This window comes from Eriocheir sinensis, chromosome 40 (assembly GCF_024679095.1).
Source record: "Eriocheir sinensis breed Jianghai 21 chromosome 40, ASM2467909v1, whole genome shotgun sequence".
Lineage (NCBI taxonomy): Eukaryota > Metazoa > Arthropoda > Malacostraca > Decapoda > Varunidae > Eriocheir > Eriocheir sinensis.
In genome coordinates, this window is record NC_066548.1 from 7,721,199 (window position 1) to 7,746,709 (window position 25,511).

The 25,511-nt window shown below is 45.3% G+C and overlaps 1 protein-coding gene across 1 annotated transcript; it reads left to right on the top strand.

Moving 5' to 3' along the window:
• Positions 1-490: 490 nt before the first annotated feature.
• LOC127009424 (uncharacterized) lies at positions 491-3,084 on the top strand. Its single transcript, XM_050882518.1, has 3 exons — positions 491-522; positions 777-1,055; positions 1,255-3,084. The coding sequence occupies exons 1-3, from the start codon at positions 491-493 to the stop codon at positions 2,249-2,251; spliced, it is 1,308 nt and encodes a 435-aa protein (XP_050738475.1). The 3' UTR covers positions 2,252-3,084.
• Positions 3,085-25,511: the final 22,427 nt, after the last annotated feature.

Sequence of the window (25,511 nt, forward strand, 5' to 3'; positions counted from 1 at the left end):
GAAGGATTGAAAAGGATCTGAATAGGATATAAGAATCTTTGCAGAGATTAACTGTATAATGACCATGACACTTTAGCTCGAAATAAAAGAAAAAAGTTGCGTGAAATCAGACTGGCAAAGACCAATGCCTCACTGGTCCTAGATGAACGACTCATCTAGTTAACGATTAAGCAAAACATATAGGAGAGTGTAGACGATATTACAATCACGCTTTATTATGTTACTGATGGAGTGGTGTCCAAGAATATGTTGTTTATTTTGCCTTTCAGGGTGGCTGTGTGCTCGTGTGGGAGACGCTCGCATTACGACACCCTTTCCTCTCCCGGTTTTTTCCGACGAGGACACAACGAGAGGCCCCGAGCAGGCGACGCAACTGTGGCAGGCGGCGAGGCCCTGCAAGCTTCGGGATGGGACGGGGCGGTGCGTCACGTCGGGCGGCGCGGCGTGGAGCCCGGCACAGGAGCAGGAGTTCGCCGTGAGCATCAAAGACATGAGTGAGGGGATCAGAACCCTCCTGCAGAAGTAAGAGACAAAAGTGACATGGTTGATCATGTTCTGGGGTTGTTCGTTTTAAAGGAAAGTCACGGCACTGGAAGAAGATAAAGATGTAGACGTCCAAATAACTTACGTCACGAGAATAGTTTTTAAATCCAGTGTGGCGCCTCAAAAACGATGACTTGGGTTAAAATTTATCAGTTGTCTATTCGGAGGAGGAATTTTATCATGGGAAAGTTCTAACATTTACTACACGTCAAACTAATGTCCTAATGTACAAGTGTTTCAGTGGTCAGCGTGGCGGCTCATCCTCCTTCTCCTTCTAATTCTTTCCCCCGCAGCACGGACCTGGCGCGGGTATGGGCGATCATCCCGCGCACCATCTTCCTCAACTTTCCGACGGCGGCAATGCTCGGGAACGTCCTGGGGCTGCAGAGTAACTCGATGGCCGCCGCCGTCGCCGCCGTGCTCATCTTCGGCTGGCCCTTCCTCCTCTTCGCCCTCTACGTCTCCCTCATCGTCCTCTACCCCAACAGGCGGAGCGGCAGCGACTTTGAAAAGTTATCCCATTAACTTCCGTTCTGTTATTTTTCAACCGTTTTAAAAATAAACAGTATTGGAACAAAGTTATTAAGAAGGGATGTGGCGCCCCAGAAGTTTTGAAATTTATTTTACAGTTGGTGCAGAATGAAACTCTTATGAAGACTAAAAATATCGCGTCGCCCGACGTTCCTTAACACGGCTTTATTTTCTCCCCAGGACGGTGTCGAGCATGGTGCAGTCCTGGACCCACATGGCGTACACGGCCGAGGACCACTTCCTCAACTTTATGGAGGACATGACTGACCCCGGCCATCACGGCCACCACGGCCACCATGACCACCATGGCCATCATGGCCACCACAGCCATCAACACCGCATTGACCACGAATACGACGACCCTCAGACCATCTACTTTGACCCCATCGAGCACTACGACGACCACGGCAACCGAGAGAAAAACGACTTCCATACGCGAGACGACACCTTCCTCGGTGTTCCGGTTGGGACGTTTGATACTCACCGGTACGTGTCCGTGGAGGACGAGGAGTGGACCGGAGACATCAATCGAATGACCAACCCTATCGGCTTCATCAAAGCTCCGCCACAGCGGCTTGACATTCACAGATACGTGTCAGTGGAGGACAAGGAACAGCCGGGCGGCATCACTCGTATGACCAATATTTTCGGTTTTCACGACAATATTCCTGACGGGGAGAAAATTATGCACCTGAACACGGTCCTCGGCGGGACGCACCCACACGGCACACACAGTTTCCAGGCCCCGTTGGGCGTCGCGAATGACTTGGCCCCGCCACACGAGGCTCTCCACCCGCAGCCTCACATACTGCACCATCCACACCCACAACAACAAGACAACCGGTATCAGCCCCTCCTCATACAAAGTCCCTTCCTTCCTACGCGGGGCCCCAGTGTCATCAGATTCGAGGACGAGCAGTCGCCCCCTGGAGATGGACTCCCACACCCGCGCTTCAGACCCTCTCCTCTCGTGGAAGGGTCGCAGCATGACCAGTGGGTGGCGGGTGAACATCCAGGGGCGAACTCAGCTGAGACTGACGCGGATGTAGGAGAGACAAACCAGACCTTACAAGCGACGGAAGACCAAACAACGACGAGGACGGAAGACAAACAGGAACAGACGACGAAGACGACAACGACAAAGATGCAGGATGATGTTGAAGCATTCGGGATTTGAAGTTAATTAGTCTATGCGATTTCATGTAGTAATTCCCCCCCCCCCCACACACACCTCCCACCCAACCCCAGAAAAAAAAGACATACAGGAAAAGATGAAAAAAAGAACTGGAATGCGCATTGATTTAATTCCGATCCTTAGATAGGTAATTATAATGGATATTTAAAAACGGTACAAATACATTTCCTGGTAACAAAGCAAGTGAGGGCACGCGAAGATAGATACATTTAGATTATGATTAAAATAGTTGACATTCACACATAATCAGGTTAGAGAATTAATGAAAGAAAGCGACAACTTGGCAGCTTCGTCGCTCATAGGAATACGACTGAAGGTTGCAAAAGGAGGTTGAGCAATGTGTGGATGAGGATGACGGATGGCACCTATGAAAGGGTTGACAGTTGTTGGCTTCTGAAAGAGTAAAAAGTTCTTGCAGACTCTTTGCATCGTGAGTGTTTACAATTATGATTATCAGTGTGACTATTCTTTTATACTATTTGACTACCGCTTTGTTTGTGTGTGTCAGTCTGCTAGCATTCATATCAGTGTCTGTCTGTCTTTTTGTTTGTCTCTCTGTATATTTATCTGTCTCCTTATTAATCTGTGTCTGTCTGTCTATATGTTTGTATGTGAATATGTCTGTCTATTTGTCTGTCTGCCTGCCTACCTGTCCGTTTGTCTGTCTGTTTGCTTGTCTGTCTATTGCGCCGTGAAAAAAAAAAACTGAAAACAAAAATGACGCATGAAATTAAATACAAGTCGACGACGATTACCTAAACAAACAAGTAAACAGAAGCAGGTCGGGAATAATAAAATAACAACCCGGTAAAAGACAAAAAATCCCACGCAACACGGAAAAAAAAAAAAAAAAAAAAAAAACAGGCTCCCATCGCTCAACATCTGCTGCCGTACATGCCCGCCCCAACACTGCTGCAATAAGGGAAAAAGCGAGGCAGGGCGGTAAGGAGGGAACGAGGGGAGGGGGGGAGGGGGGGGAGGCGTGATGAGGGGCGATGGGGATGAAGGGAAGGGGAGGAATGAAATGGGGTGGTAAAGAGGGACTGTGGGGGGGATGGGGGGAGGATGGAGGGAAAGAAGGGGAAGGGAGGATGAATGATCTGGGGTGGTAAAGATGGACTGTGGGGAGGGGGAGGTGAGGATGGAAGGAAAGAAGGGGAGGGGAGGATGAGTGATATGGGGTGGTAAGGAGAGAATATGGGAAGGGGGGCGTGGTGAGGGGGGGCGGGGGGATGAAGGGATGGAAGTGAAGGGAGATATAATGAGGGGTGGTAAGGAGGGAATGAGGGAGGGAAGGGGAAAGGAGGGTAGAGGAGGAATAAGGAATGACAAGTGGTGGAAATAAAAGGGGAAGAGAGAAAGGTGGTTAAGGACTGTACGGGGGTGGGGTGGGGTGGGGAAAGTTTCGTTTAGTCGGCGCAACATCTGGGGGGGGGGGGAGGTGAAAGGAAAGGATGGGACAGAGGATGAGGGCTGGGAAGGGAAGGATGAGGGTCTGGAAGTGATAGGAAAGATAAAGAGGCATAGTAAGGGACAGAGAATGAGGGACGGGAATTGATGGAAAAGAGAAGGGCAGCGTGGTTAGGGACGATGAGAGACAGGAAGTGATGGGAAAGGTAAGAGTGGCATTGGGAGGAGGATATGATGGGAAAGGAAGGGAAGCATAGCAAGAGGCGATGGGAAAGGGTAGGGCAGCATGGTTAGGGACGATGATGAGTGGGAAGTGAAGTAAGAGAAGAGAGAAGGGACGGTGAGGGGGGCGCGTGAAGGGAAGGACAGAGGGGTAGTGCTTTCACTGTTTTCCCCTTACTGTACCTTCTCTACTGATCCATTTTCTCTACTTACTATACCCTAAAGGTTAGGTAGCGGGAACGGGGTGTGAGGGGCAGCGTGGGAGGGAGAGAAACAATAACATACGCGGGGCTGTCAGACACAGAGAGGCAGACAGACAGACACACGCGGCCCCCGGTCCGATTAGGTGACCGGACGGTTTTGTAAATGTGAAGTCCGAGCTTTGTTTGTTTAATGAACGCTGTACTTATTTATAATTGCCAGCATTATGATTCCATGCTGCCTGCAATTTAGCGATTCATATTTTAAGCCAGTGACCGTTTCAACGGTGCAGAGGCGGAAAGACATAGTTTATTATTAGCATTGTTACCATTACAAATATTACTTCTATTGGTATTTATCACTATTATTATAATTATTATTAAAAGTTGTTGCTATTGTAGTGATATTGGTAGTGATAGTATTAGTATTTATATTAGTGGTAGTAATGGTAGTAGTATTAGTGTAACTATTACTCTATTATAGGTATTAACAGCAGAAGCAGCAGCAGCAGCGGCAGTAGTAGTAAAAGTAGTAGTAGTAGTAGTAGTAGTGGTAGTAGTAGTAGTAGTAGTAGTAGTAGTAGTAGTAGTAGTAGTAGTAGTAGCGGTAGTAGTAACAGCAGTAGTAGCAATAGTAACTATCAGCGGTATCATCATTGATGCATTAGTATTAAAAGTAGTAATAGTAGTAGTAGTAGTAGTAGTAGTAGTAGTAGTAATGATATGTAATATTGATAATCATAATTATTTTTCTCATTGTTCTAGCAACGCAATTGCTTTATTTATTGTTGTTATTATTGTTGCAGGCTGTACATAATAAACAAATAACGAGACAAAAAGTGTTCAGAGGTGGAGTTTCTATTTTCCCTCGCGCCGCGGCCTCGCCTGGAGTCACGAGCTCGCCGCGTTATTTGTGACTCTGCGAGGACATGATTACATTTGTTTTAGCGAGTGGCGAGCGCGGCTTCCCTTGCCACCTCAGTTTGATGAAATGTTCCGCTCCGGCACGCGAGTACATTGCAAATTACACCACATGACGTCATGAAATGGTTCGCTCTTTTCTCTTGGTTTAAAAAAATATTTGAACATGGTGGTAGAGCGCTGGTAATTGAGGGAGGGCACCGAGGAACAGCAGTGGCGAGCCAACGAAGGAAACAAATGACCTCATAATGTGAAATATGAACTAGAAGGGTTGATATGGAGGTGGTAGATCTGACAAGTCTTATCAACAGGAGAGTCAGTAACGATCGTGAATTATGGAGGCAGGGAAACAGCATCATTGGTTAGGAAACAGACAAAGGAGGAGGATGTTCTAACGACTACTGAGAATATAAAACTGATTTGGGCGGGTCATATCATGCGTAGAATTGATAACAGATGGAAAATCAGTATAGCAGAGTATATCAAGCTAAGGATTTACGCTACAGTTGCGCATTGCGTCGGCCCTCATCTACGACTCCTCCGCCCTTGAGTCTGTGATTGGTAAAGCCCCGTTCACACTGTACCGACTATGGGCCACGACAACCCAGCGACTCGGGGTATATGAGGTCTTGGGTGTGAAATCTTGATGTAGAAGGGTCGCATAAGGTCGGAAAGACTATGTGCGACCTTTTCATATCAACATTTCACATCCAAGACCTCGTGTTCCCGGAGTCGCTGGTTTGTCGTGGTCCAGAGTCGGCACAGTGTGAACGGGGCTTAAGGAATGACCCATCACCCCGGGACAGGACGAGCGTGACATTCGTGTTACCACAGTTTACATTCCCCGTGAATCCTCAGGCACCCATTATCGACTAGCCCGAAAAAAAGGGACGGACAGCTGAGTGGGCTTCACGCCAACTGCCAGGGCCGAGATCGAATCCAGGCCAATGGATCTCGGCATGCTGACCGCTAAGCCACAACAACGCTATAGTAGAAGAGTGGCAACTTCGAAATTGTGAGTCAGGTCGTACAGAGAACCAGGTGGAGAGATTAAGGGTTGTATTATAAGACATTTCGCCTCCCAAGAACACATATTTGACAAGGCTTTCGTAGGAGTTGTGGGCATTTCCAGGAGTAGTTTTATCACCCTGGTGGTGGTTTGACCCTTCTTCTGTACCGTGAAGCTAAAGAAACACTCACAAGAACTTGACTGACCCCCTCTTTGACCTTTAGAAATAGCTGATGTGAGAAGTGAGTGTTTTATAATACCAACCTAAATTACAGCGTTTGCCGGAGCAGGACTCAGTACACCGAATCAGAGAAGTGGAGGACGTTGGGAAAGGTTTCTGAACTGCGGTGGGCAAGTAAAGGCTACTGCTGATGATGATGATGAGGAAAATAACGAATCATAGGAATAAACTTTTTTGTTATACGTCACTCCACCCGAAATTGACCTCTCTTTTGGCTACTCTTTACTTTTAACTTTTGTGGGAGCGGCGAGTAGCGGGCTTTTTTTTACTCTTTTTGTTGCCCTTGAGCCGTGTCCTCTAATGTAAAAACAACAACAACAACAACTAGTAACCCTTCTTCTGTATCATAAACCTTAAAAACACTTATCATAACCCGACTGATTTCCTTTTGGGGCTTTGGAAATAGCTGATAAGAGAGGCGGAGGGGTCTGAAAATACCAACCCTGGCGTGCATGAAAGGGTCATTAGGGAGGGCTGGTGTGGTGGTGTGGTGGTGTGGGCTTGTGTCGGGCCGCTCGTTAACCCCCCAGGGACGCACGCCACAGGAACACCATCACCAGAGCCACCAACAGCACCACCAAGTCCGCGTGTTTACAGTGAGTCCCTCAGAGCACCCCAACACACCTAGGGTCGTATCACAAGACATTTCGCCACCCAAGAACACATATTTGACAAGGCTTTCGTAGGAGTTGTGGGCATTTCCAGGGGTAGTTTTATGACCCTTCTTCTGTACCATGAACCTAAAGAAACAATAATTAGAACCCGATTGATCCCCTCTTTGACCTTTAGAAATAGCTGATGTGATATGGCCAAGTGTTTTGTAATACCAGCCCTACACACCTCGCAGCTCCTTCCCTTCACTCTCTCCGCCGGCAACCACTCCGCCCCCGTGCCATCTCCCCTGCCTTGTCCCTCTGCTCCAAGGCAAATAAACACCACCATTGATTTTCTTTCCCAGCTACCCTTTGGCCGGTGCCGCGATCTCCCCCGCTGGCAAAATATCAAAATGTTGCAATGTCACCGCGGCATCAAACTCGCCCCTTCGGAAAGACAAACGAAGAACAGCGATGATGAGGCGGGCGACTCCTCTCATGCTGTTGACCGAGAGGGAAGGAAGCCCAGCCAGCCAGACAGACGGTGTTCAGGGTCATGGCGTTGTGCTCTTAAATCGCTGGTAAGTCCTCCCTACTGATAAATCTTGCGTCCCTCTCACAGTAAAATAAATAAATAAATAAATAAATAAATACTCTAAAATAAAAAAAATGAAAAGTGTCTGTTTGCTTGTTTCTCGGCACACTCAACACTCTCGACACACATATATTAAAAGAACAACATCAATAAATGGTAAGCAGGATACAGACTCTGAAATAAGGTTAGAAATCAAAACCTGCTTCCTTATGTAAATGCTCAAGGCGACGAAAATTGAACAGGCGGAAATCAGTGGACAACCCTAAGTTATAAAAGGCGAGGGAACACACGTCCAGTCATAACGCAGAGGAAATAATTATTGTTTTCAAGGCGTCACAACATGGTATCAGGACACCTCTCCTCCCGAAACTGACCGATCTTTCGGCCACTCCTCTAACTCTTTTTTGGAGCAGTGAGTAGCGGGCTTTTTTTTCACATTTATTTCCTTTTTTTACGCCCCCTGCTGTAAAAAAAAAAAAATGGAGATTAGTGATTGGAGATTGGTGGAGCAGAGCGAAGGGGAGTCTGATTTGCTAGTCATAACACTTAACAGCAACCACAACAGCAAGAAGAATGACAACAACAACAAGAATGGGAGCAACAGATGGAATAGAATTAAACACATCAGTAGTAACACAAAGCAGTGGCAAAAGTAGTAGTAGTAGTAGTAGTAGTAGTAGTAGTAGTAGCAGTAATAGTAGTAATAGTAGTAGTAGTAGTTGTAGTAGTAGTAGTAGTAGTAGTAATAGTAGTAGTAGTAGTAGTAAGGCAAGAGTAAAATGTAGTAGTGGTAGTTTTAGTAGTAGTAGGAGGAAGATGAGTGGAAGGAGTAGGACTTATACATCACTATCTAATACTTCACGATCCCTTCAGTACAGTCGAAGCGAACAAGATACATTCACACACTATCATGAATTACGAACACTTCTCAAACATTTCATTTCCTCTCTTTCGCTGCCACATTTATCGTCACCCCACAACAGCTTATTTCTCCCTTGCCAAAACTTCGTCTTTCCGCCCAGGCATTTCTTATTAGTCCGTCCCTCATTGTCTCTCACGGAACCTTCCCCTCCCTTCGCCCTCATCACGCGTCCCTCGTCTCCCTACCTTAGTCCCCCCTGCGGCCAAGACAAAGAAAACGAAGATCGGGACCAGAAGAATGACAGGAGGGACTCTGCCATTCATCAGGAGGTCAGGGTTGTCATTGTCCCTTGGTTGCGTTGTGAAGGAGAGGAATGAGGTGGAAAGGGAGAGAGATGTTACGGTCGAGGGAGAGAAAGGGACGGTGAAAAACGGGAACAGAGAGTCATGAGAGAGACAGAGAGAGAGAGAGAGAAATCCAGAGTCAGGTAAGGCCTAGTTTGTCGGATAATATAATGGTCTTCTTCGTTTCTTCGCGTTATGTATGCATCGGCCTCACATCAAAGGGCCGTCTTTCTTGCATGCAAATAGGAGCTGCAGCGGCTTCACGACGTGACTTATGATTACATTAACATTCCAACTCATCTTTTTCCCGGCTGTATTTCACCTCATCCTTCAATACCTCATCAGCGGAACTCATGAGATAGCTTTTTTTTTTTTTCTGTCTTTCTTCGTCTTCTCCTTCCTCACCTTCGAAACTCATGAGGTGTTTTCTTTCTCCCTTCTTTCTTTCCTTTCTTCGTCTTCTCTCCTCCGTTCCGCTTTATGAGGTATTTTTTAACTTTCCTTCTTTCCTTTCTTTCTTCCTTCGTCTTCTTTCTCCGTTCTACTTTTATCACCAGAACTAAATAGCTATCTTCTTTCTTTGTTCCCTTACTTCTTTTCTCTTTTTATTTCTTCGTCTTCTCCTCCTCCTCTTTTCTGCTTTTATTCATCAGAACTCATGGGGGTATTTTTTCCCTCCTTTCCTTCGTTTTCTCTCTTTCCTCCATTCTGCTTTTCTTTTCTTTTCCTTCTTCAGTTCTTCCTTCGTCATCTCTTCTTCGTTCTGATTTTTTTTTACGTTCCTTCTTCCCTTCTTTCTTTCTTCATTTTCTTTTTTCTCCCGCTAACATTCAGCTTTTCTTTTCTTCTTTTCTATTCTCCCTCCTCCAGACGGTGAACCCTTTCGCCTAAAGCCATAAAAATCCATTAAATATCTCACCTTCCTGTTTACCTGCCTGTCACTTTCCGGCGCGGCCCCCACCAGGTATACCAAGCTTCACCCACAGGCACCGCGCAGGCTTTCGCTTCCACCTTCCTCCCCTCCTCCTGTCCTTCCTTCCACAAAGCTCTCCTTCCCTCAGGCGATCTCACTGTCCACATCTCGGCCCTCATTTCTTTCCTCCTTTCCCCAAACCTTCATTTCACGATCTTTTCCCTCTCCAGCACCCCTTGGAGACCTCCCTTACCTCTCTTCCTGTCCCCTCTAGAACTTCACCATCCCCTCTATCCTCATAAAATCCCTCCAGTTATTCCACTCTGCCACTCCTCTTCGCTCCCTCCCTCCCTCCTCCTCCTCCCCAAAGGTCTCCGAAACGCCATATTTGTTCCGGCAAACTTCGGGGGGATCAGTGAGGTCTTCAGGTTCCCGAGGATTGGATGTGAAGGGCCGGCTGAGGGGCGCGGCTTGACTGCAGATAAACCGTGAAGATGGGTCAGGTTGGAGGAGGAGGAGGAAGAGGAGGAGGTGAAGAAGGAGGAGGGTGAAGAGTGTAAGTAAAAAGAGACTGCATGGAGAAAAAGAAGATGGGAAGGAAGAACAACAAGAACGATGACGAAGAAGAAAAGGGGGAATGGAGATGATGAGGAGAAATAGGAGAACGAAGGAGGAGGAGGAGGAGAAGGAGAAAGACGAGGAGAAGGAGGTGAATGAGGAAGAAGAGGAGATGGAGGAGTGTAATTAAATAAAGAGAACATGGAGGAAAAAGAAGGAAAAAAAAGGAGAAATAGGGAGATGAAATGAAAGGGAAGAAGAGAATGAGAACAAACAAGAATTAACACAAAGAAGAAAAAAAGAGAGCAAGGAAATGTGAAGAAAGACGAAAAAGAAGGTGAAGGAGAAGTAAAAAGAGACGACACGAAGGAAAAGAAGAGGGAAAAAATAAGAAGAGAAGGATGAAGAAAACGGAGATAAAAGTGAAGAATGAGAACAGGAACGAGGAAAAAGAAAAAAAAGGAATGGAGATGATAAAGAGAACGAGGACGAATAGGAGGAGGAGGAGGAGGAGGAAAATGATGAGGAACCGAAGTAAAGAATAACATAGAGGACGAGAATAAAGAAAAAAATGAATAAATACGAATATGAAAAAGGAGGAGAAGGAGGAAGAGACAAAGTAAAATATAACAAAGAGGATGAGTGAAGAAAAAAGGAGAATAAGAACGAATATGAAAAAAAAGGAGGAAACACAAAAACAGGAGGAGGAGGAGGAGGAGGAATAGGAGGAGGAGGAGGAGGAGGAGGAGGAGGAGGAGGAAAAACTAAGCAAGTGTGACGAGAGAGAGAGAGAGAGAGTTTCTGTTATTCAATTTCTAAGTAAGTTTGTCTCGAGGAATCAGGACAGCGATTGACCCTTTCGATCCCTTTCACCCCTTCTCTCAATTCGAACCCTTTCATCTCTCACGACTCTTAAATATCTGCCTCGTCTGTTCCTGCCTCTTCCTTCTCCTTCTCCTCTTCTCTTTCCCCTTGACCTTTTCTTTTTACTCCTCTTGCTCTTCTTCCTTATTTTCTTCCCTCTCCAACTCCCTTTTCCTTCTTTTGGTCCATTTCTTCTCGTTTCTCCTCCTTTTCTCTTACCCCTTTTCTTTTCGGTCCTACTACTCCTCCTCCTCCTCCTCCTCTTCTTCCTCCTTCCCTTCCTTTTTTTATTTTCTTGTCCTTATTACGGTTTTCTTTTCCTTATATACCTCTTGTTCCTTCCTATTCTTCACTTCCTGACCCTCTTACTCCTCTTCCTCCTCTTCTCCTTACTCCTTTCCCTCTTTTATCTTCCCCCTATCTTTACCCATTCTCTTTTCCCTTCTTCTCCTCCTCTCTCGATTCATTTTCCTCTTTTAGTTTTCCTTTCTTTACCCCTTCTTCTTCTCCTTCTACACCACCTAAATCTCCTCCTCCTCCTCCAGTTCTACCCCCTCGTCCTCCTTCTCTTCCAGCTCTAACCTTCATCTCCTCCTCCCTTCTCCTATTCCTCAATGCAGTCCCACTAACATTACATAATAATGATAAAAAAACATAATCCCTTCCTTGCGCAGTGAATCAAGCGGCAGGAATATTAGGCGAAAGGACAGGAGACGATTTACCTGTCCAGCCGTTTTGAAGTCTGTTTGTCCCCGCGTTAATGAGCGACACGTGACTCTGCCTGCCGTCACCTGGGCCGGGGAAACTCTCATACACTGGCAGGTGAAGCAAACTGCAGGTATTAATATAATTTTTTTTTTTTTACCTCGCTCAGTGCAAATACGATAACAGCGGCAACAGCACGCGTGAGGGAATGGCGGAGCTGTCTGTCTGTTTGTCTATCTGTTTATCTATCTATCTATCTATCTATCACCTTTTAGTCGTCTGTCTTTGTCTAACTCTGTCTGTTTGTCTGTGTCTCTCTGTCAATGTATCTACAATTTTTTCCTCGTCTCTCTCTCTCTCTCTCTCTCTCTCTCTCTCTCTCTCTCTCTCTCTCTCTCTCTCTCTCTCTCTCTCTCTCTCTCTCTCTCTCTCTCTCTCTCTCTCTCTCTCTCTCTCTCTCTCTCTCTCTCTCTCTGCTCTCTCTCTCTCTCTCTCTCTCTCTCTCTCTCTCTCTCTGAAATGATACTACTACTACTACTACTACTACTACAACCACCACAACCACCACCACCACCACCAACAACAACATAAAAAAATAAACATGTCTCTCTCTTCCACTCTCTCTCTCTCTCTCTCTCTCTCTCTCTCTCTCTCTCTCTCTCTCTCGCCCGGGCCTGATTTCACCCCCGGCCGCCGTGTTCCCGACCATCTGTGAGACTGGGAATGACAACAGGAATTACGGGAAGCTGGGGGATAATTTGCCCGGGTCTGGGGCGGGCCGCTTGTCCTTCCGTCCCCTCTCCTCTCCCCTATTTTTACCTCCCCTCCCCTCCCTCTCCTTTCCTCTCTCCTCCCCCCTCCTCCCTCTCTTTCCTTTTCTTTTTTAACGCCTGATTTTCTTTTTCGAGTCGGTTCTATTCTCCACTTTTTTTTTTCTTTTCTTTCATCACTTCTTACCCTCTTCATCTTTTTTTTTCCCCTCCCACTTCCTCTCCCTTCCCTCCTCTCTTCTCTTTCTCTCCATATTTTACTCAATTTCATACATTTCTTCTTTATTTTTCTTTCCTAACCCTTCTTTTTCCGTCTCATTTCTATCTTCAACTTTTTTCTCTTTTCTTTTTTTATCCTTCTTTCCCCTTCCTTATCCCTCTTTTTCTCTCTTTCTCTCTATTTTTCCTTCATTTCGTACATTCATCTATCCCTTCTTATACTTACGGCTTCTTTTTTGACGTTTTCTTTCTTTTCTTCACATTTTCTCTTTTCTTTTACCCCTTTCTCCCTCTTTTTCCCTCCCGTCCCTCTCTCTTTATCCTGTTCTATTTATGTACATTCCTTCTTCTTTTTCCCTTCTTGCGCCTTCTCTTATTCCGTCTCGTTTCATTTCTCCACATCTTTTCTTTTCCCACCTTCCTCCTCCTCCTCCTCCTCCCTCCCCCCCCTCCGGCTCCCCTTTCATCCCTCCTCTTCCTCTGGATTCTTCGTTTTCTCTCCCTTCCTGGTATTGCATGTCAGAAAGGAGGAACCGAGGAAGAAAGGGGATGAGAGAGAGAGAGAGAGAGAGAGAGAGAGAGAGAGAGAGAGAAAGAGAGAGAGAAATTCCGTGACTGGGGGGGGGGAGGGGGGGGGGCATAAAAGAAAATCAGGTAGGAATGGAAAATTTGAAAAGATGGGAAAGCTGAGCGAGAAGAAAAGAAGGTCGGATGATGAAAAAAAAAAAAAAGAGGGAACAAGGGAAGGGAGGAAAATGATAGCAAATGAAAGGAAGGAGAGAGAGCGAGAAAGAGGAGAGAGAAGGGCGATAACAGATGACCCAGAATAAAAGCGGGAGATAGAAGCGAACATAAAAATGCGTAAAGGGAAAGTAACAATATATGAATGCGGGAGGTGGTGATAAAATCTGATAAAATGTGTCGAAATATGAATATGAAGAGAAGGATAATTGGAAAAGTTAGAGGGAGAGAGAGAGCGAGACCGAGACCGAGAGCGAGAGAGAGAGAGAGAATCTAGTCAGTGCGGATAAAGAATCGAGATGCACTTTCAGATAAGGGGAACTGCAAACCATCGATACGGGGCTAAAAGTGACGCATTTCTTGATCTAAAACCCCGATTGGAATAGCTCACATTTATACCCCTGAGAGAAATATAGACTCGTGGGCCTCAACAGCAGCAGCCATGAATATATTGTTAAACGGCACGAAGAAATTATATCTATGTTCGCACTGAGTAAAAGTTATTGCCCGCCGCCGGAAGCTTATCGTTCATATAAAGTTGCGTATGGAGGGGAAGTTATGTTTTGTTGGTGTTTCTTAAGTAAGTGAGTTAGTTAGATTGTTAGTTAGTTAGTCAGCTATTTAGGTGGTTAGTTTCATAGTTAGTTAGTTTCTTAATTAGTTTTTTGTTTATTTAGTTAGTTAATTAGTGATATGTTACTTTATTTCTAGTCCTTTTTTACACAGTAGTGATCGTATTCATTGTACTATAGTCACTACATCATGAAATCAAATAAAAATTAAGACCAAATCAAGTTCAAGTCAAAACCAACTCAAGACCACATCGACGAAATCAAGACCAAATCAAGATCACCCTCAAGACCAAATCAAGATCACCCTCAAGACCAAATCAAGATCACCCTCAAGACCAAAGCAAGATCACCCTCAAGACCAAATCAAGATCACCCTCAAGACCAAATCAAGATCACCCTCAAGACCAAAGCAAGATCACCCTCAAGACCAAATCAAGATCACCCTCAAGACCAAATCAAGATCACCCTCAAGACCAAATCAAGATCACTCTCAAGACCAAATCAAGATCACTCTCAAGACCAAATCAAGATCACTCTCAAGACCAAATCAAGATCACCCTCAAGACCAAATCAAGATCACTCTCAAGACCAAATCAAGATCACCCTCAAGACCAAATCAAGATCACCCTCAAGACCAAATCAAGATCACCCTCAAGACCAAATCAAGATCACCCTCAAGACCAAATCAAGATCATTCTCAAGACCAAATCAAGATCACCCTCAAGACCAAATCAAGATCACCCTCAAGACCAAATCAAGATCACCCTCAAGACCAAAACCAAAGCAAGACAAACATCAAGACCAAAATCAAACTAAATCAAGCCCGAATCAAGACAAGCCGCACCAAACTCAAACAGCATCCACGACCCAAACTCCACCTACCAGAGACTCCAAAGCCGTCCATTATCCTCGAAGGCATTACTCAGGCAAAAATTAAGTTATGCGACAACAACCTCAAGTAAAGCAAAGTTCCCGGCTCAGCGTCTGCCCCCCCTCACGCATCCCCCCACAGCCTGTGCGTCGCGGTCCGGCCTTCGGGAATATCAAAGGGCCGCCTAAAGGGTAATTTCACGCCTCCCAGCACCGCCTTGGAAAACGCCGGACGCTGACCTGATACTCCGCCGCGGCCAAGATTGTGACAGAGGCCTCTCGGCGCGCGCGCGCACACACACACACACACACACACACACACACACACACACACACACACACACACACACACACACACACACACACACTTACACACATTCCTGTCATTGTATTTTTCCAGCTCTTTGTTGTGCAAGTTTGTCAGTGTATTTCTGATACTGTTTCATTAATCTGTTACAATCTGAACAGAGGATGAAAAAAAAGAAAAAGATTCATGTGTTTAGAAGCTTGTCATTAACACAGAGGGAAGAGACAACTACTCACGATTCTTAAGACTTTTCCTTCTGATGCCGAGCTCTGCCATGTACAATCTCCCGGTGTGGACGTCTGCCAGTGCACGGACTCTTACTGTCGGTCCATGATCTCTGGCGTGCCGAACGAAACTTTGAGGCCTGACCTTCCGTGACTTTGCCGAAATGCAAGGCGATTACAACAATCCCCTAATCTCCTCACTGCCCGGCCTTTGGATTGACCTATTTTTCCCTCACAGCCGATGCTAGTTCCTGGAAGCGTCCTCAAAGTGCATTTCCTGAATATTTCGTCCTGTTCGACGTTGAGGCCGTCTTGAATATGTTATCTGGGTAGCCTTTTGTTCTCAGTATTTTGGTTCTGGCTTTTCGCGTCGCTGAGAGTGTCTGGGATGACTCTTCGTGACTCTTCAATCTCCCAGTTAATTTAATTGACGGTGATACAAATACAAGAATATCGATAACGCTTTACTCTTTCTTGCCTCCGAAATGTTTCTTGAGTAAATGGTGCCGGTGGAGGAAACATAATAAGAGGAGGCAATAACGTTTCAGATAATGATGAACGTTACAGCTCGTCGCGATAGTTACGCGAGACTCAGTTTTTGTTACTTCCTGTAGGCCACGTAACACCGACAAGAGCTGCCATGAAAAGCCGCTCACTGCACGATTCCCAGCAACACGGACGCAGACACGGATGCTGAACTGATCAATGGGCACTCTTACCGGGTGTTAATGTTCTCACTGAAATGAATACGAGAGCAAACGCGAACACGAATCACGAATCAGGGACAAATGTATGACGAGAATGAAAAAAAAAATGATAATGGTAAATAGTCACAATAGGAGCAGTGAGTAGCGGGCTCTTTTTTCACATTTGTTACTTTATTCTATGCCCCTGAACTGACTCCTATGCTGTAAAAACAAAACAAAACCTGATAATATATATTTTCAGTGTCCCTCCCCGTCAAAATATTTACAGGCAGCATTACTTTAATTACTGTAGTTTCTCCGGACTAACTGTGTGCTGCTGTTATGTCAAGTCAAAACCCACACTGGTTGGAAGACATGCCTGCTGTACTAAAGAATGGACAACACCACTGAACCACGCTCCTAAATAAAAACAAGTACAAGTGTGAATGGCTAATGTTGGCAATAAGTGTTACCAGCCTTCATGTGTACCTTGTGTTGAGAATTATATTGTTACTGCTGTTAATTTGTTCTTTGAAGGGAGGCGGCCTATTTATAAGCTTGTAAGTGGTTGTCTAAGCTCTTACATTGAAGGTGGGAAGTGCTGCATCAAAGGTGTGGGTATTATTAATGTGTGTGTGTGTGTGTGTGTGTGTGTGTGTGTGTGTGTGTGTGTGTGAGAGAGAGAGAGAGAGAGAGAGAGAGTGTAACATGATATTTTAATGTTTGAACAGCCGAAAACAAGAAAAAAAGGAAAAAAAAGAGCAAAATACAATACTCGCATCAATGTCGCTTCGTTAAAAATAAAAACAGAAATAAAAAGGCGAATAATGACTTGCTGTCGATTTACATTTCTGAGTTTTATTGATATTTCTTATTTTTCGAAGGTTTACTGAGATTCTGACAGACTAGTTTTATTAATTTACTTCTAATGATTTACGCGTAAGGTTCATATTCCGATAGTATTTAAATGTTTCACACTATATTTTACGATTTTGCTATCAACAATTATATACCTATGTCAATCTCACTAGAGCCCGATTGATCTCCTTTTTGGCCTTTGGAAATAGTTAACGTAAGAGGGTGAAAAGCGACTGAGAATACCAACCAAAGTGACAGTGACTTCTTTTTGTTTGACCATTCTTCCGTACCACTCATTAGAACCCCGACTGATCTCCCTTTCGGCCCATGGAAATAGTTCACGTGAAAGGGGGAAGAGTCTGAGAATATCGCCCTAAATGACGATCTCCCTCCGCCTTGCTGCCTAATTCTGGAAGGTCCTTTGAGGTAGTGACTAAACGTGGATATAAATTGGCGACATGAAAGTGAAAAGGATGACAAAAGAGCGAGCTAATCCTTTGTCCGGGAAGCCGCCATGATGAAATTTTTTTGTCAATCTAATACTTGACCTCCTTCACTCGAGACCTTGACAAGCTTACTCATTAAGCTTCGAAACAGTTCAAGTCTCATGGAACGCTTCGACTAGTTTTTTTTTATTTTCTCTTTCTTTTCACATCGACTGTTTGCTTTTCTTTATTTTTTTGTTTTTCTGTTTCGTTTTTTTTCCTGTACCTCAATTATGTAAAGGGTTTCTCTCTCTCTCTCTCTCTCTCTCTCTCTCTCTCTCTCTCTCTCTCTCTCTCTCTCTCTCTCTCTCTCTCTCTCTCAATTTCTTTCTCTTTGCTTTTGTTTGTTTGTTTGTTTGTTTTCCTCAATTTCTTTCCGTTTGCTTTTCCTTCTTTCTTTCACTCTTTCTCTCTCAATTTCTTCCTCTTTGCCTTTTCTTCTTTTCTTTCTTTCTTTCTTTCTTTCTTTCTTTCTTTCTTTCTTTCTTTGGTTCGTTCGTTCGTTCTCTCTCAATTTGTTTCTCTTTACTTTTCTCTCTCTCTCTCTCTCTCTCTCTCTCTCTCTCTCTCTCTCTCTCACACACACACACACACACACACACACACACACACACACACAGGGGGGCTATTTCGGTGTAGTAACGCGCGGTTTTGTAACACGTTATCGTTACACTTGCGTCGCCAATCCCCTGTGGCGTTACACTTCAACATTTATTTCCAGTGTCTTTTTTTTCTTTTCGACCGTCCACGCCACGCCACGCGCTCCCTCTCCCTCCCTCTCGCATTTGTATATATATATTTTAAAAGCTCGGCGCTCACAAACAGCCAGGCAGCACAAAATACGAGGTGAATCAGTAACATTCCTCGTCGAAGCTTTTGAATGAGCATTTGGATGGCACGGTAAATAGCCCGGGGACACACACACACACACACACACACACAGACACGCACACAAAAATATATATTCACAAAACCGATGGACGAAAAAAAAAAATGAAAAGTGGAGGAAAAAAAAAGTCACGGATGGCGAAGAGGACCCTTGCTGGCCGTTGTCATTTTTGGGGCATCAGAGACCCTCGCTCCGGCTCATGAATACGCCAAGTTTTTTTTTCCCCTCCCGACAAACAACAAAGCGGCTCTTTTTTTTATATACATATCAGCAATTACACAGCAGCGCTCATATTCATGGGTGCATGCTACGGGCTCTCCATTTGCATGAGCCAAATTACTGTAATATTTTGGCTAAAGCACGCTCCCGCACTGCCCTCTGACGCAACGCACGCACGCACACTCACACAAGCACACGCAAATACGCACGCACACACAAGCACATGTTCTCGTCCACAAAGCAGGCGCAAATGCATGCAATATCGCAAGCCTACATCATAAACATGCAAATGAGGGTCGCCGCACACACACACACACACACACACACACACACACACACACACACACACACACACACACACACACACACACACACACACACACGGGTCGTTCCTCACTGTCCGGGTCCAGAAAGAAGATAAGAAGCTGTCCTCGTCTTCTCCACAAATCTTTTCATTAGTTTATTTCTTCCTCCCTTTCTTTAGGCGCCTTTGATACCCAACCCCACGGACGAGGAGAGAAAGAGGGGATGAAGGGGAGGAAGAAAGAACGGGGAGGGGGAGAGGAAAAGGAGAGGAAGGAGAAAGAGAGCGAGGGAGAGAGAAGGGAGGAGAGACTGGGGAAAAGGAGAGGAAGGACAGAGAGAAAGAGAGCGAGGGAGAGAGAAGGGAGGAAAGAGAACCTGCTACAATGAGAACCAATCCGCAGGTCTCACAGTTTGGCTTTGCTTAGGGAGCGTGCGGTATAAACTCTACGCATTTTTCCATCCAAGTTCCACCTAAATTTAAGGCAGAAACTCTACGCGTGTTCCCATCCCACTTTCACCAACATAAAAACGCTAACTCGGATCTACTCCGAATCTCACACACAAGGCTTCACGTTCTAAAGCAAAAAGATAAAGCGCCTTATTCTTAAACATTTCGGAGCCCAAGCACACACCTTTGTCGAGCATTTCGTAGAGGCTGTGGGTATTTTCATGGAGGGTAGTTTGATAACCCTGGTGGTAGTTTGGCAATGCTTCTGTGCCTCAACGTGAAATAACTCATGAGAACGCGATGAATTTCCTTTTCGGCACTTGGAAAAGAAGGGGATTTGGGGAGGCCGGGGTTTTAAGTAGGAAGAGTGGAAGAGGAGGAGGAGGAGGAGGAAGAGAGAAACGCGTTAACTCTGAGAGAGGAAGGGAGAGGAAGAGCAAGGGTGGGGAAGAAGGGGAAGGGGAGGAGGGGCTCATGAGGAGGAAGGAGAGGGGTACAAGATGCCATTTCCACCAACTAGAAGCGTGAGGATCGTGTGAGGGGGAAGTTGATGTGAGAAGGAGAAGCGTCTGTTAATACCTACTTGAGACGTATGGGTGCGAGAGGCGAGTTCAAGTTAAGATGCAATGGACAAGCTCAACGTATCCTCTGACTATCTTTAGTATCAACGAATAAATGTTCTTTGCCCCTCCCATCATCACTCTCGTCGCCAAAGACTTCCTCAGTATCATCACTACGGGTACAACGACGATGAGACTACGAGGGAATAAGCAAGACAAACGTACACCCTCTGACCGTTCCTATAGCCTCTGAGAAGGATTATTTTCCCTCCCCTTCACTCCTTCACTGCCCAAGACCTCCTCAGAAGCAACACTGAGACTAGAGAGACTATATAAGGCTACGAGGGAATAGGGAAGATGGACAAGCTCCCTCTGACCGTTCCAATAGCCTCTGAGAAGGGTTATTTTCCCTCCCCTTCACTCCTTCACTGCCCAAGACTTTCTCAGAAGCAACACTGAGACTAGAGAGACTATATAAGGCTACGAGGGAATAGGGAAGATGGACACGCACCCTCTGACCGTGACCGTTCCTATAGCCTCTGAGGATTATTTTCCCTAACCTACCTCACCTTCATCGCAGCCGCATGACTGTCTCGGCAGCGTCACTACGGCTAAAGAGACAAGACTAGACTACGAGGACTACGAGGGAATAGCCAAGACAAACGACACTCTCTGACCGTTTCTATAACCTCTAAGGATTATATTTCCTCCCCTGTACCCTGTTCATCCCCTTCGGAGCCCCAGCATAACTATAACTAAAGAGATTGGGAGGGAATTAAAAAGGCGAGCGTACACCCCCTGACCGTTCCTATAGGCTCTGAGAAGGATTATATTGCCTTCTTCTGTACCCCTTCATCCCTTTCGCCGCCACAGACTCCCTCGGCCAAGATGCTGGGGTGGCGGAGCGAGGCGAAGAGAAAGGGTCGGAGATACTGTAGGCCCCTCCGACAACCCCTAAAATAGGCCTAAGTGTCATCCAACAAGGAAGAAAGACATATTGGAGTCCCTTTCAAATTCTTCCCTTGGTGGTGGTGGTGGTTTTTATCTTGTTGTTTTCTTTCTACTTCGTTTGGGTTTTTCTTTTTTTCTTTTTCCTCGTTCTCTCATCCTCGTGTTCCTTTTCTTTTTTTGTTCTTGTACTTTTTCTTTTCTTTGTCTCAGTCTTTTTTGTTCTTTTTGTTCTTTTTCTTTTTGTTAATCTTGTCCTTGTTTTTCCTATCCTTGCTCTTGTTCTTTTTCTTTCTTTCTTTTTCGTTTTCTTCTTTTCTTCGTTTTCTCTAAATTCTTTCTTCTTATTAATTTTGCTCATGTTGTTCTTCTCTATTTTCTTTTTTTCCTCTATTTCTTTCTTTTTATTCTTCTTATTTTTGCTCTTCTCGTTCTGATTTTTATTTCTTTTCCTCCTCCTCTTCTTATATCTTCTTTACCTTCATCATCATCATCATCACCATCATCATTCTTCTCCTTTTTCTTCTTCTACTTTATCTTCACCATTCCTCCTCCTCCTCCTCATTCATTTTCTCCATTATTAATCTTTCCTAATTTGTCCCTTTTTCCATAATACCTTCCCATAAAACCGGATCCCTCATTATCATCCTCTGTTTCCTCTCCTCTCCCTTTCTTCGCTCCTCCGTTCCTCTCCCCCTTCTTCTGTTCGTTCTCTTTCCCCCCCTGTCTTCTCCTCCTCTTCCTCCTTCTGTTCTTCTTGTTCTTGTTCCATTTCCTATTCTTTTGTTATTTTTTCTTGTTCTCCTCCTTCTTCTTCTTCCTCCTCTTGTTCTTGTTCTTTGTTTTCATTTTCTCTTTTTCTCTTTTCTTATTGTTCTCTTTGTTCTCCTCCTCCTCCTCGCTTCTTCTTTTTCTTGTTCTTGTTTTAATCCTCCTCCTCCTCCTCCTCCTTTTTCCTCTTCTTTCACCTTTTTTTGTTCTTGTTCTTTTCTTTTTCTCATTTTCTTATTGTTCTCCTAGTTCTCCTCCTTCTCCTCCTCTCCTTCTTCTTCTTTTTCTGTACTTGTTTTCCCCTCCTCCTCCTTTTTCCTTCTTCTTCCTCTTGTTGTTCTTGTTCTTCATTTCTTTTCATTTCCTTTTTCCTCTTTTCTTATAGTTCTCCTCCTCCTCTCCTTCTTCTTCCTTTCCTTGTACTTGTTTTCCTTCTCCTCCTCCTCCTCCTCCTCCTCCTCCTCCTCCTCCTCCTCCTCCTCCTCCTCCTCCTCCTCCTCCTCCTCCTCCTTCTCCTCCTCTTGTTGTTCTTGTTCTTCTTTTCTTTTCCTTTTCTTTTTCCTCTTTTCTTATAGTTCTCCTCCTCCTCCTACTCCTCTTTTTTCCTCTTCTTTCACCTCTTTTTGTTCTTGTTCTTCTTTTCTTTTTCCCTTTTTCTTATTGTTCTCCTAGTTCTTCTCCTCCTTTCCTTCTTCTTTATCTGTACTTGTTTTTCTCCTCCTCCTCCTCCTCCTTCATCCCGCCGCCCAGACACGCGCGTCTCGCCCAATGTAATAAGAGACAAGAGAGGCTTGGATGAAACAGGTCAATTGGCTCAAGAAGGAATCAAAGCGGACAGAATCGGATGAGATCCCCCTCACACGATCCTCGCGCTTCTAGTAGGTGGAAATGGCATCTTGTACCCCTCTCCTTCCTCCTCATGAGCCCCTCGTCCTCTTCCCTTTCTTCCCCACCCTTGCTCTCCATTCCCTTCCCTCTCCCACTCCTTTCGATGTTAACGCGTTTCTCTCTTCCTCCTCCTCGTCCTCCTCCTCCTCTTCCACTCTTCCTACTTAAAACCCCGGCCTCCCCAAATCCCCTTCTTTCCCCAACCTCTTAAGACTGACCCCTTTTCCCCTCTTAAGCCTAATTCTTGGTCCCTACTTTCCCCTCCTCCTCTCCTTCCTCTTTTTTCTTCTTCTTCCTCCTCCTCCTCCTCCTCCTCCTCTGCCCCTCTCTCCTATCGTCTTTCCAGCCAGTCGCACTCGTGTTTTCTCCCTCATTTCCTCCCTCACTTCTCCATATTTACCTTGCCTCCCTCCCACCCTCCCTTCCTCTCTCCCTCCCTCCCTCCTTCCTTCCCTTATGGCTTTCTTCCTTCCTTCATCTTAGCGCCCTCTTGTTATACTTCCTCTTACTCTTTACTTTGTTTTTTCTTCATCTTTCTACTTTTCCGTTTCTTATCTTCTACCTTCCTCTCTTCTTCATTCTATTCTTCAATCTTTCCTTCCCTCTTTCTTTCCTTTCTTCACTTTTTCGTTTCTTTCACCTTCGCCTTCCTTCTTTCATTCTCTTCTCTTTCCACTGTTTCTTTCTCTCCATCCCTATCTCCCTTTTCCTCGTTTTATCTCCCCTCCCCTTCCCCCATTCTTCATTCTTCTACCCTTTCTTCTTCCTTGATTCCTCTTGCTTCCTCTTTCTCTTCCATCCCTCCTCAGTTTCTTTCTTTCACCCTCCTTCCATTCTTTCTTCCTTTCTCTCCCTCCCTGCCTCCCTCTTTCTTCCTTTTCTGGACTATTTTTTTCTCTTTTCATCTCACCATAACTATTCCACATTGATTCTTTCTCTTCTCATTCTTCCTTTCTCTCCCTTCTTACCTCCCTCTTTCTTTTTATTATGACCTGCCTCCCTCCATCTCGCCCTTATCCTCCCACATTAATCATTCCTCTTTCCACTCTTCCGTCTCTCCTAATCTTTCACTCTTCTTTCATCCTCCTTTCACTCTTTCTGTCTCTCTCCTTCTTACTCTGATGACCTGTTTTTTCCCTTTATCGCACCCCTTCATTCTTCTCCCTTTCCTTCAGCCTTAATTCCTCTTGGTTTTTCTTCCTTTCCACCCTTCCCTCCCTCCTCTGTTCCTTCTTTCACTTCTGTCATCTTCCTTCCACTCCTTTCCTTCTCTCCCTCCTCCCTCTATCTTTCTTTCTCGGTTCATCTCACTCCCCTCATTTCTCTTTTCTTCCTCTTTCCACTCTTTCCTTCTCTCCCTAACTCCCTCTTTCTTCCTCTTCTGGCTTTCTTTCCCTTTCATCTCACTCTTACCCTTCCACATTAATTATTCTTCTTTCCACTCCTTCGTCCCTCCGTCCCTCTCCGTTCCCGCCCCTCTCTCAACACACGAATTGGAAGTCTCATGCCGCCGCGAAATGCTTGTGTCGCTCCTGTAAGCTGTCGGTGCCGGTGCCTGTAATTTTCCGCCCTCCGTATACGTATACTTCGGTGGCTCGGGGCTTTTCCGCGATGGGGCCGCCAACCCGACAAATAGTAACGCCGTCGTGCTAACACATGATATCAGGGGCTTACGTGCCGGCCGGTGGTGCGTCTCTGTTTGCCGCGGGTCGTGTTCAAGCCCTCGTCCGCCTTCATGGGCCCCGCTGCTGACTCGGGATGTTGTGGGTTAATGGCTTCGGCAGGGAAAAGGATAATCGTGCGTGTGTTAGAGTTTTGTGAATGTTGTAGCGTCTTAAAAGGAGTCTTAGTGGTATGTGTATTGCGTGTGTGTTGTATCTGTTGTTTGTTATGTGATGTTAAGTGTTGTTAGGGTGTTATTAAGGCCGTTTGGAGTGTTCTTGGGTGTTGGTTGAGGGTTTAAGGTCAGACATTGGACGAGTGAGTGAAGTGTGCGTGAGGTTTAATACTAGACGGCGGAAGGAACTCATAGATATTAATAAAGGAAAGTAGCAGTTTAATGAGATGATGATATTAATGATAGGGTCCGGCTGGTGGCAGTGACTAATTCAACTGTGGCAGGAGTCGAACTGGACACCTGACCTCACGTTACGCACAGCTCACGTAACGACCACCACTTGTACCAGCACGAAGGAGAACGAGCGAACTTTTAAAGAGTCGCAAATGAGAGAGAAAAAAAAGAGGTTGATATTGAAGGCATAAACGAGAATGAGAAAGAGATAATGTGAGAGAATGTGAGAGAATGAGAGAGAGAGAGACTGTCTAAAGCTGCTGTTCAGACGTGTAGTATTTGGGTGGGTCGATCAGGAAAAAAAAAAAAAAAAAAGCCGCATAAACGAAATAAGAGATAAAAGTCGTCGTGATTTCCTGGATTTCAATTACTTACGATAATTATGCGAGAGAGAGAGAGAGAGAGAGAGAGAGAGAGAGAGAGAGAGAGAGAGAGAGAGAGAGAGAGAGAGAGAGAGAGAGAGAGAGAAGATATCACCACCACCATCACAATCCAAGCAATATAAGAGAAAGGGAAAGGGAAGGAAGGAAAGAAGGACCTAACTACACACATCCTCCTCCCTTACTGATATAACAGATGAACTTTAAGAGTCAAGGAGAGAGTGGGAAGAACAAATAAGTGATCGCGGTAGAGAAGAAAATAAAACCTCATCAGTGTGTGTGTGTGTGTGTGTGTGTGTGTGTGTGTGTGTGTGTGTGTGTGTGTGTGTGTGTGTGTGTGTGTGTGTGTGTTAATGAGTACAGCACAGGTAGGAAAGCCCTCACACGCACCACTAACAGGTAAACACTTCTAAACTAGTGACGCATTTCTTTCTCCTCCTCCTCCTACTCCTCCTCTTCCTCCTCCTCCTCCTCCTCTTCCCCGACAGCGCCACCCGCAGGAGAGGCGTAAAGACAAATACTGGCGCCGTGGAGGAGGAGAGCAGGAAGCCGGGAGTCCTTCGTATCCTTCGGGGTGAATATAATGCTGCTGC